The 12,175-nt window shown below is 42.4% G+C and overlaps 1 protein-coding gene across 4 annotated transcripts in view; it reads right to left on the bottom strand.

The window, feature by feature from the left end:
- Positions 1-661: 661 nt before the first annotated feature.
- Ttc17 (tetratricopeptide repeat domain 17) overlaps positions 662-12,175 on the bottom strand; it is a 177,270-nt gene continuing 165,756 nt past the window's right edge. For 3 of the 4 annotated variants that reach the window (XM_004663335.2, XM_004663336.2, XM_045159316.1), the window contains one exon: positions 9,099-9,781. In XM_004663335.2, coding sequence (XP_004663392.2) covers positions 9,650-9,781 — 132 coding nt within the window. In that variant the 3' untranslated portion in view covers positions 9,099-9,649. Of the gene's footprint in view, positions 1,490-9,098; positions 9,782-12,175 lie in introns of those variants that run through there. The other variant, XM_045159315.1, reaches the window with a different exon arrangement.

The following is a 12,175-nucleotide window of genomic DNA, read 5'->3' as shown; positions in this document are numbered from 1 at the left end:
CTTTCCACCACCTTTTCCACAATGGACCTTAAACCTTGGAGGTGTGATAGTGATGTCTCAATGCTGAACATTATTGAATGGTAATTCTTATTTAGTTCTTTGAGGAGCTGCCATCCTTATGGCCACAGCAGCTCCACCACTTACATTCCTACTATGCATGCACATGGATTCCCATTTCTCAGTATTCTTGCCAACACTTGCTTTTATAATAGCTATTCTAATGTGTGTGAAGCAGAATGTCCCATTGTGGTTTTTTACTCTCATTTCTTTAATAATTAGATACTGAGCTGTTTTGTGTGCTTATTTACATTTGAGTGCCTTCTTTACAGAAGTATCTAGTCACCTATCTTGTCCATTTTTGGATTATATTGGTTTTTTGAGCTTTAGAAACTATATTTCTGGGTATTCATCTTTTACAGATACAGGATTCACTAGCATTTTTTCTACTCTTTGCTTTTTAATTCTGGCAAAGCTTTTTTTTACATATAAAGGCTTTAAATTTAGTGGTTTGATTTGTATGATTTTTCTTTTGCTGTCTGTGTCTCAGCTATTCTTTTTTTTCTAGAAATTTATTTATTTATTTGAGAGAGAGAGAGAGAGAATGGGCATGTCAGGGCCTGTAGTCAATGCAAACAAACTCCGGATGCATGTACCACCTTGTACATCTGGCTTATGTGGGTACTGGGAATCAAACTTGGGTCCTTAGGCTTCGCAGGCAAGCACCTTAACCACTAAGCAATCTCTCCAGCCCTCAGCTATTCTTATTGAAACACTCTCTCCTGTATCCCAACATCTCCACCCCCTGGCACTGAACTTCTGACAATCCTCCTGAATAAGCTCCCCACACCACATGTTAGGATCATGGAACTCCAGTAGTTCTCTCTAGAGAATTGTTCTTAAAGGAACAAGTACTCTGTCTCTGATTCACAATGTGACTGTTCCTGCCATGTTGTACTACCATCTGCAACCATACCAGAGGCCAGACATCCCTTGCACTCCGAGACTTCTAAACCATGAGCTAAAAAAATCTTTCCCTTTTTATAAAAGAATGGCTTTGGTTATTTTGTTGTAGTCATGCAAAGCTATCACATGTTACTCTCAGTACTTCACTCAACTCTCCATCTCCTTCCACACCATTATACCATAAAGGCTAGGCCATGAAGCCCACCACTATGGGGAAGAATGGGTGACAATACTGCCCAGAACAAAGCTTCTTGAAGAGGGAAGGGGGAATGCTATAGGTGGGATCCTTATACCAGGATGAGCAAACAGCCATTTGGAGATGAAGAAAAAGCCAGGAGACAGCAGGATGATGGATGAGAAGCTATACCATGGTCAGTGACAGAAGCAATGTCCTTGCTGGGAAGAACAGACTACCTCCTGACAAGGGAAGCAAAAACCAAGGGTGGTATTGGAGAACTCCTAGCTAGGCCATGTCCAAGTCTCATCCAGTGTTTTGATGTTAAGGTTTTCTGTGTCCATATTGCATCTGAAAAGAGAGGAACAAGGGCAAAAAAAGCAATCTCAGATAACTAAAATTTTCCTTAAAGTCACCTCACCAAACTGGACAATAATGATAATATATAGCTGAAAAGATACCAGTCCAATTGGACCAAGTATGTCGAACTGGGAGAATGATAGGGTAGGGAGAACAAAATAGACCTTTTATAACTGAATGTGAAAGAAAGTTGGTTTCCCTTTTGCACCTGAGTTGAAATATATGATCATTCCTTCCACTCTAGAAGCAATTAAGTTTATCACTGCTGGTGGTGAGAGCTAATTAGATAGAGCAAACTGATGGATGGGGAGTGACATGGAGAACTGAGAGAGGCATCTTGTTCTGGCCAGTGCAAATGCCTCAGAGGCAAGGTGACATGTGACTTGATCCTTATGATTAGAGACCACCCAGGGGAGAGCCAATATGACATAGACCCAGCAATGAAATACAAACCCTAAGATCTGGAGCTGAGAATATCTTGAAATGATTGAAGAATAGAAAAAATGCAATCTGTATAGAAAATGATGATGAAGTGGGGAGGCGCCTCTCAATGTGACATAACTTGCCACTGCCACCACAGGCAGGAACCAAGTGTGATTTGGTTTTGGACTCAAAATGTTTGCCTGGCACTTGTTTCTGCACTGAGAGCTCCCAGACTTTGGCTATCTTCCAAGTTTTTTGTCCTGAGCCATGGAACCATGCTTTCCACATGCCTAGTCTATCATGTACTTGGCCTAGAAGGTGGTGGTATGGCTACAATCACCTAGAGTTAGTTCACCCTACTTGCAGAATCAGTTGTGCTTCTTCCTAACTATATACTGGGATATTTAGTGAAGTCAGATTGGTAACTTGAAATAGGCTGGGGGATGGGGGTATTTGCATCACTGGAATTGAAAAACAGTTCAAATCAGCACTCCTTTCCCCTGGAGAGCCAATTGCTGTTCCACATTTACCAGCACACTGCCACCTAGAGGACAAGAGGGCTCAGTAAAAATAAAATGGATACTGGGTTTAACAAGTTCTCAGTGATGTGGCTGGTCTGGGAATCATTACTTGAGAACTAGTGGGTTACAATGCACTGCATGAACATGTTCAAATGAAAGCCTTCCCTCCACCTCTCCTCCCGTATTTCTGGGCCATCTTCCTACTTTCAGAAATCTAGGGATTTGCATGAAGCCTTCACTTCTACATCAGTCCCTGTGGCCAAGGATCTCTAGGTCTTGTAAACCGACCCTCATCAACCCTTCTCCTCTCTTCCATTTTCTGCCCATCCCTACTGTCTGGGGCCTCTCTTTTCTGTGCTTTCTTTCCTTATCAGCCCATCTACCTAGTTTCCTGGGTGAGTCCCCAACTTTCATCCTGTGCCCTTCAGTCCACTCTGCATAATCCTGCCAAGTGGTCTTGTGCAACATCATCATTCCAATCATTGTATCTGGAGTCTGGAAGATGCCAGTGGCTTTCAGCTCATCATTTGCAGGAGTATATCTGTTCAGAGCTTCCATCTCTCACTCCTTACCAGCACTAGACTCAATTAGAACCTGGTCCCCTAGAACTGTCCCCAACCCTCCCCAATTCCAGGCTGTGCTGGAGTCTTATGGGAGGTCTTGGCATTGTCTCTTCTCCTGTCCCAGGGTTCTAGCTCCAGAAGAACTGAGTTCATTTTTTCTAAAGTTCGTTTCCTCTGTTCTTACTACTGTATCTAACATACACGAGACTCTTGGGTGGGGTTTGGGTTGCCCTAGAAAATGACTAACAATTCATTGATTTTAGAAATGCTCGAAGCAACACGAGTAAGGTGGAGTTAGAAAGGGATAGCATGAGCTAGCAGTCTAGTTGTCTCCAAAGTTCAATCTTGGGTATTTGGAAGAAACATGCATCAGAATGGTCTCACTCAAGGGGTCTCTACACACCAATACCTCACCTGGTGGAGACAGAGTGAGGCTCCTGGGACCTCAGGGGCACTTGGGCACTGGCTATCTGTACAGAGGCCAAATGTGCTCCATTAGCCATGTGCCTCACCTGTGTGGCATGTAACCGTGGACACATAGTGGTGGGTACTAAGGGAGGTGAGTAGGCATTAAAGACAGCACTGGACTGTTTGGTGAGTCAACATGAAGGGAGGAACATGCCAGAGAGAGTAATGCTAGGAGCCCATGGGAACAAACCTGCTGCTGTCCTCACCATACCAACTTGTATTCTCCTAGCTGAAAGACTCAGAGCCTGCCCCATTTCACAGCCAGAGTGCTTTTACAGGCAAAAATCACATGGCCAAAGACAGCTTGTGGGAGGAAAGGGTTTATTTTGGCTTACAGATTGGAAGGAAGTTCCATGATAGTAGAGCAAAATCTGGCATGAACCAGACATCACTTTGTGGCCAACATCAGGTGGACAACAGCAGCAGGAGAGTGTGCCACACACCAGTAAGGGGAAGCTGGCTATAGCACTCATAAGCTCACCCCCAACAACACACCTTCTCCAGGAGGCTCCAATTCCCAAATTGCCTCCAGCTGGGGACCTTGTATTTAGAACACATTCATTTATGGGTGACAACGTAATTCAAGCCATAAGCCCTGAGCTGTAAGTTCTGCCTACTCTGGAGGAACAATGATTATTTTCCAAGGAGCCAAGGTGGAGTTGGTTTTGGGACCTTCTTTGAGGCCTTCTCCACTTCAGGCTCTGCTTTGGGTAGAGCTTACTGTATAGAACGGTGCTAGGCAGTGGGACACACCACACAGTGGCCACTGTGACAGTTCACTGTGACCAGTAGAAGGGAGGAACTGATTTGTACAGTGTATTCTACTTTAATGTATTTAAGTGTAAATGTGTATAGGCGTAGGGGCACTGTCCACCTCTCCTTTCATCTGTGAATGACTGTTATTGAGTACTAAGACACAGATCTCCATCTCTGTGCCCAGCTGCCCTCTGTAGGATTTAGAGAGGAATGGACAGAAGTGATAATTGATCTTCCCACCAGACTCCATGGATAGATGCTGGGACAGACTCTGGACTCAATCTCTGAACCCTGAGTGGGCTTAGCAGACAAGTCTCCAGCTCCTGCCAGCCATTTTTATAAGGGTGACATCTGCTAAATGACTGGCTGGGCCTCAATTTCAATAGGAAATTGGACTTACAATGGATAAATTAACTTGACTGAGACCCAGAACATGCACTGTTTTTTTCCGTCCCCTCTGGGTGTGTCTATGAGGGTGTTTCTGGAGACTAGCATATGAATTAGAGGAACAGTAAAGCAGGTGTCCTTCCCTTTCAGGGTAGATCTCATCTAATGTGTGGAAGGCCTGATCAGAACAGAAAGGTAGAGATAGGCTGAATTCTCTCCCTATGATGGCTTGAGCTACAACAGCAGTCTTCTCCTGTCCTCAATGCTCCTGATTCTCATACTTCCAATCTTGGACTTGAATCTACACCCTTGCGGTTCAGCAGCTTTGCGGCTCGCCACAAGCTTTGCAGCTCGAAGAGGAAGGATCATGGGACTTCTAAATATCCACAGCCACATGCCAATACCTTATAATCAAGTACATGTCATATGTATGAATCCCTAATATGGGGCTCATTTAAAAACAAAACAAAACAAAACAAAAAGCTTCCTCCCTAGACATTTTTAGAGAGACAAGGCATTCTGTGGGAGGTGTGTACAGAGATTCTGAGGTTGGAGACCACGTCCTAACTCTAGAAGAGGCAACCTTTGGATTAAAACAGGAGTTTGACCTCACAGCGTTAGTCCATCTGAGCCCTTTTTCCTACTTTAGCCTCACAATGGGTTTGATTTTTATCTCAGTAGTGATGCTTAAGAATCCAGATTTTGGGGAAAGGTCAGGTGTGCTATTGACCTGGCTTCTTTAAAATTCTAGTCACTGTGGTATATAAAGCACTTATATACCCTTACCTCCAACTTTAATATGTACTATGCAGGATATCACATTCCAAAAATACAGCTAACTTAGAACCAAGAAAATGAACCAACACCAGCAATGGAGTGGGAACTGTAGCTTCATAGTGTACAGATCTGAGAATTCCTATAGGCCCATCAAGAAACCATGATGATAGGCCCCAGGAAAGGATGTGAATTCAGCCTCATGGATAGCTGAGAACTGGGCTTCATGTGAGGCCAGGAGCCAGGGACAAGGGACCTGAAGCCGGGCATGGTGGCACATGCCTTTAATCCCAGCACTTGGCAGAGGTAGGAGGATTGCCGTGAGTTTGAGGCCACCCTGAGACTACAAAGTGAATTCCAGGTCAGCCTGGGCTAGAGTGAGACCCTACCTCGAAAAACAAACAAACAAACAAAGAGAGATCTGAAAGCTCTTGCCAAGGAAGTAAAGATATTAGGACCCTGAGCTTCCTGATGGTGAGAAGGTAAGAGTCCTCATTCATAATCTTCATACACTGTGGAGACAACCTAAGTATTTCTTATCCTGAGCCCAAGAAACATAAAAACCTATTAGACTTTGTAGGAAATATGGCAGAGATTATCTCAAAAATTTTCTGATGGGAAAAACGGTATCTTCAACCTCATATAACTCATTAATTATAGGCATTAATTCCTGATGAAAAAAAGGCAAAAAACCACACCAAATATGAGAAAATCTAGCACCATCTATTCACGCATCCTTTTCGTCATTTAACAGTGTTCTCTAGACACCTACCATGTACCAGAATCCAGAGATACATCAAGGTATAAAATAGATACAAATCCTGCATTCTTGATTTTGGGGTGGTAGCTAATAAATATCATAAAAAGTAGACCCCAAAATTATGAGAGCTAAGAAGAGAAGCATAGATAGGATAAGAAATCTGTGGATGAAGTTATTATAATTTAAAATATGATTCAGGAAGGCTTATAGAGAAAGGTGATGAGGTAAGCCAAATGGTGATTTGAGAAAGAGTATTTTAGGCAAAGGGAAGATCAAACACAGATGCCCTGAAGTAGAATCATAGCTGGAAGTTTTACTGCCAGGAAATCAGTGTGTTTGAGGAAGAATAAGATAGACAGTAATAGGAGATGACGCAAATGAAGTGAGCCTGTTTGGATAGTTTTATTTTTATGGGTTTACATGTAATAAAATACATGTTCAATAGATATAATTCACTCCTGATAAACAGTCTAATTTGAAACTATTTAAGTGGTTAATAGAAAGGCTAGAATCCATAATGCAAGGAGAGATTATGAAATATAATCTGATGGATCCAGATATCTTACCAGTAAAAATGTGACTTGAAATAAAAATAGGAACAAATGGGTAAAACAGTAGACTTAACAGTAGATTACAGCTCTTAGTTACTGAACTGGAAGATAAATTTGGAAAAAAATACAATTTGAAAACATAAACATTTCTCCAGGAGTTTACTAGGTACTCTTGGTGCAAGTGCCCCATCCCCCAAGCTTGGAGTCACTGTCTTAAAAAGTCATACTTTTGAGTCAGTGTTCAGAAATGAAACAAAACCCTTAATAGACAGGGAAAAAGTAATTCATTTCTAGAATGGAGGAATACTTCAGTGGCAGGATTGAAGATCTATGCTAAAAAAAGCTAGCATTTGTTGGCATCTGTCCATGTCCCAAGTGTTTTCATATGGGTCAGGAGCAATGGGAGGGTCATATATCCCTGTAGTAGCTTCTCCATACATTTGCTAGTCCTTCCTGTTTTATTTAATCTTCACTGTTCTTTCAGTAGCTCCTATTTCCTGGCATCTCTTCTCTCTGATATTGCTAGAGCTTTTCTATGGTATTGTTGGTTCTGTTCACCATTAATTCAATAGTGTAGGAGCACTTTCAAACAACTGTTATGAGCCAGGCAGGGGATAGACTTCGATTAGACATGGATCTAAGCATCTGACAGACAACAAGATACACAAGCAGCTTATTTCAGATTAGTGTGATGACTATGGGCTATCAACACATGGGCTATCTCAAGCACCATAGAAATGTGACATTTGGTGAATATGCCTTGGAAAACCAGTAGAACTAAGCAAGCTCAAAAGGGAAGACCCAAAGCAATTGGCATCCTAGGTAGTGAAAAAAGCTACATTTAAAAGTATATTGTGTAATTAGGGCTGGAGAGATGGCTTAGCGGTTAAGCGCTTGCCTGTGAAGCCTCAGGACACTGGTTCAAGGCTCAATTCCCCAGGACCCACGTTAGCCAGATGCACAAGAGGGTGCACACGTCTGGAGTTTGTTTCCAGTCCCTCTTTATCTGCCTCTTCCTCTGTCACTCTCAAATAAATAAATAAAACAACAAAAAAAGTATATTGTGTAATTGGAAAAGGAATAACACAGGGACAGGAAAAAGGCCAGTGTTTGCCAAGGGTTAAGGGAAGGGAGGCTTATTTACAAAGGAGCATTATTCTTAGGGTGATAGAAATTTTATTAAGGTTTTTGTGGTGTTGGGATCAAACCCAGGACTTCACATAAGTCAGCCAAGTACTCTACCAAGGAGCCATACCCCCAGCCCATGATGGAAGTTTTACATACTGATGGTTGTGGTGGCTGTGGTACCATAAAGCCCTTGTCAGAATTTGTAGAATGTTACACCAAGTGAACTTATTGTATGTAAATTTTTAAAAAGCCAACAAGCAATTGTTGCTTGCTGTGTCTGAGAAAGATAAATGTGAAACTCTAGCAAGGTGGGCAAATGGTGGACTTCACTTAGGCACACATTGCTTTATAACAAGCTTCCCGATCAGACTTAATATTGTTAGCAACAAATGAGCTTGTTCTCTAAACGTATCTGATCACACTAGAAGTAGCTGGACTTCCAGAGTTTGCAGGCTATGTCCCATCACTCGGCTTCTATGAAGTGATAATCTTCCAGTTCAGTGAATCAGTGTTTGGAACAGTTCTGGAAAAGTGCAGAATGTCCTCAGTGGGGCCCTCTTTCATAGGGAATGGCTCATTAGTACAACTCTCTATAGCTTATTGGGATGAAATGTGAAGCTCAGTGCTCATGTAAGGAATCATTATCTTGTGGCTTATTCTTCCATTCCTGGGAAGGTCAATGTATCATGCTAGGTTTATCCACCAGCAACACCCGGAATGGACCTATGATGGATTGTGTGGCTACTCATCTTGCTGCTGTGGAAAGGAGGACACAGACAATCCAGGAGTAGGGTAGTCAGAGGCAGTTACAGTGAAGCTCTACAGTGCTCCAAACTGGCCTCTATCTAAAGAAAACCACACTACAGGCCTATTTTGCTCATAAACATTACTTTTATTTTTGTTTTCAGTATGTGCCTTTGAAGATTCCAAAATGTTGGCATTTTCTGATTCTTCTGGGACCAAAGGTAAAGGCATATGGAGTCCACCCAACCCTGGCTCGTGGCTCTCCTCTGTGATGTCTCAGAGAGTGAGCTGATAGTCATGCCTTCTTCCAAGATGGGTAACACAGTGAACAAAGAATTAGTAAAACACAGACTCATCTGTAGAGGAACACACACACACACACACACACACACACACACACACACACACACACCTGTTATATAGGATTTCAATGTACTGTTTTCCTCGTGATTTGTAATTAACATACAAATGAGAAAGATGTTACATACTGCTGACTCCCCTGCCTAGCCCCCCCTCCCTCCCCAACACAAATCACTTACAATGGTCAGGTGATCCTAAGAGTTTCTGCTGTTGTAAATAGCTTGTTTTTAAAATCATTTCCCCTTCCTCCCCTGAAAACTACCTCTGAGTTTGTAACATAGCAGCATGAAATGGGTGAGACTGGGGACAGTGAGGACAGCTGATGACTCTAGGGACAACAGAGGCTAAACAGGAATCAGATAATGGGCAATGTGGTTCTGGCCATCCCAAGGAGGAAGCTGGCTAAATCATGGGGAACCCGAAGGGTATGAAGGCTTTAGAGACAATCTCCAGAATTGTACTAGTTCAGTATTTACACAAGTATCTTTAAGGTGTGTTTCCTTTTAAGAAACTTGTATTTCTGAAGGTGCCTCTTTTCTGAGGGTGACTGTGGGAAGAAGGAAGTTAAAAACCAAACCAAACTCATTCCCACATATGGAGAAGTCCTGGTGTAAGTCTTACATGGTTATTTCCACACATCATTAAAGCAGATACTGATAATGGTTGGGTTCTGTTCTGAATCTGTTTGAAAGTGAGAGTGAGGGAAGAGGAGGGTACTAGGGAGAACGCCGTCCCTTCTTCAGCATTAGGTGACACTGGATGGTCTGGATTCGGTTCTTGGCTGGGACAAACTCAGGTTGCAGCTTCAGTGTTGACTCATACCACACCAGTGCCTTTTCAAACTCTTCCTGTGAGGGGCAAGGGACAAATATGAGAGGGATGGCACCATCAAACTATACCTCTTTGTTCTCAAAAAGCACCTAGTGATGACGATATTCCATAGCGTCTTCTTAATGGTCTCAAGTCTGCAGTGAGCTGAGAGGTAGGGAAGGGGGTAGTGACCTCCATCTTCTAGGTACAACATGGTAAAGCAAACAATGGCCAAACACAAAGAGCAGGTGGAATGGGAAGGAATGACTTGCATGAAGGTTAGACTTAGCCATGAGAATCACAGTGGCAGTACTAAGAACTAGAGTCACTGGGTCTCTGGATGTGCCAGGCACTGTGCAAGGGATCTCAAAAAATCCTTCCACTGAGCACAGAGAAACCTCTGAACTCAAGCCCAGTAAGCGCTTATTACACATCTGCCTAGACTTTCTAGCTGGAAAGATGGAGCAAACTTGGGTATCTCAATCAGAATTATAAACTTTGAAGTCTGCGTTCCCTAACATTTAAAAATATGACCAAGGTTTGGAAATAACCACTGCTATACTAAAGGCAATAGTCTTTTACTCAGACTAATACTTTCAAAGAAGAATCCAAACCAACTGCTTGCTGAAGGAGAGACAGCACTGCCCATTCATAGCAGTAGACTTTACATTTACTGGGCACAAAAACAGTCTTCAGTTTTAAGAAGCAGAGAGGAAATCTTTACATTTCATAATACCAACTTGGCCAGATCCTACTTCCTCCCCTGGAGTCAAGAATGACATAAACAGCTGGCATCCAGATTGCTCATTTAATCAGCTGGTAAGAGTGCAGGGAACAGAGCCAGGTGGCTTTTCTAGGCCACACTGGACAGAGAATTGTCTTGGGCCACACATTAGAGCATTAACCTGGCCCTCATGTTACATTTAGTTATGACAAGTCAGGTGGTAAATCACTTGCTTAGCATGTGGCCCTGGGTCTGGTATCTCTTTCTCTCTCTCTCTCTCTCTCACACACACACAGATAAATTATGAAATCAATCTTTATTTTTGACCAGATGAGAAATTTGGATGATGGCTTTACCACTTTCTCTGTAAAAAGTATGAAAGTAGTGGGATTACAATATTTGATAGGCACCTTTACTATGTGTCATACAACAAGATGCCTGAACAGGGAGATGATTAGGAGTCTTATTCCTAAGGAGCTTACAGTCTAGAGGGAGAGACAAAAAACTTTTAAACACTATTAAGTATTTTAAAACACTCATATAGGCCTGGGGAGATGACTCCATGGTAAGAGTCCTTACTGCTTACTGTGCAAGCATGAAAACCTGAGTTTGATCCCAACCACCACATAAAAAACTAGACATAGCTGTGCACACCTATTATCCCGATGCCAAGGGGATGGAGACACAAGGATCACTGGGGCTTGCTGATCAAACAGTATAACTAAAAAACAGCAAGCTTCAGACTCAGTAAGAAAGTCTGTCTCAAGGAAAGTAAGGTGTAAGAATGATAAAGTAGGACACCTGATGTCCTCTTCTGGCCTCTGCAAGGGGGGGGGGGTATGCATGTCTGCTCACACATATGTTTAACACACACACACACACACACACACACACACACACACACACACACACACCAATTACACAAGTACTAGGGCTGGAGTGATGGGCTTAGCAGTTAAGGTGCTTGTCTGAAAAGCCTAAGCACCTGGGTGAGACCAGGGTTTGATTCCCCAGTACCCCACATAAAGCCGAATGCACAAAGTGGCGCATGGAGTTGGTTTATAGCAGCTAAAGTCCATGGCATGCCACTGTCTCTCTTTCTGTTTGCAAATAAATAAATAAAAACATTAAAAACCACTTTTACAACAAGATGAAAATTTGGTAAGGGAAATATGCAGAGGGCACCATGAATACAAGGACAGGGACTTAGCTCAACCAGAAAGCAACAAGAGAGCTTTTGAGCATGTGTCTACATGGAGTATAAGTGAGTTTTTCTGAAACCACTGGTGTTTCCAGAGACTGTGATATAAATTTGTCTCTATTATTAGTGGCAAAAGTTGTAAGAGGTAGCTGGAGAGATGGCTTAGTGGTTAAAGGTGCTTGCTTGCAAAGCCTGAGAGCCTGGGTTCAGTTCCCAGTATCCAAATAAAGCCAGAAACACAAAGTAGCACATGCATCTGGAATTTGTTTGCAGTGGCAAGAGACCCTGGAGTGCCCATTCCCTCTCTCTTGTTCTCTCTCTGTACTTGCAAATAAATAAAAATATAGTAAAATAAAACTTATAATGAAGAACAACATATGGAGTTATACTTAGATGGACTTCATGTTATTGAAAAAAAAAAGTCCAACCTTTCAAATCCCTTTTTCATAAAATTTACCCTTGATAGAATTGGTAATTTTAGAGATACAACTTATGGGAAACTGGAGG

The sequence above is a fragment of the Jaculus jaculus genome, chromosome 9 (assembly GCF_020740685.1).
Source record: "Jaculus jaculus isolate mJacJac1 chromosome 9, mJacJac1.mat.Y.cur, whole genome shotgun sequence".
NCBI classification, from domain to species: Eukaryota; Metazoa; Chordata; class Mammalia; order Rodentia; family Dipodidae; genus Jaculus; species Jaculus jaculus.
Note: the sequence above shows the minus strand (reverse complement) of the source record. Positions and strands in the feature narration are given on the sequence as shown.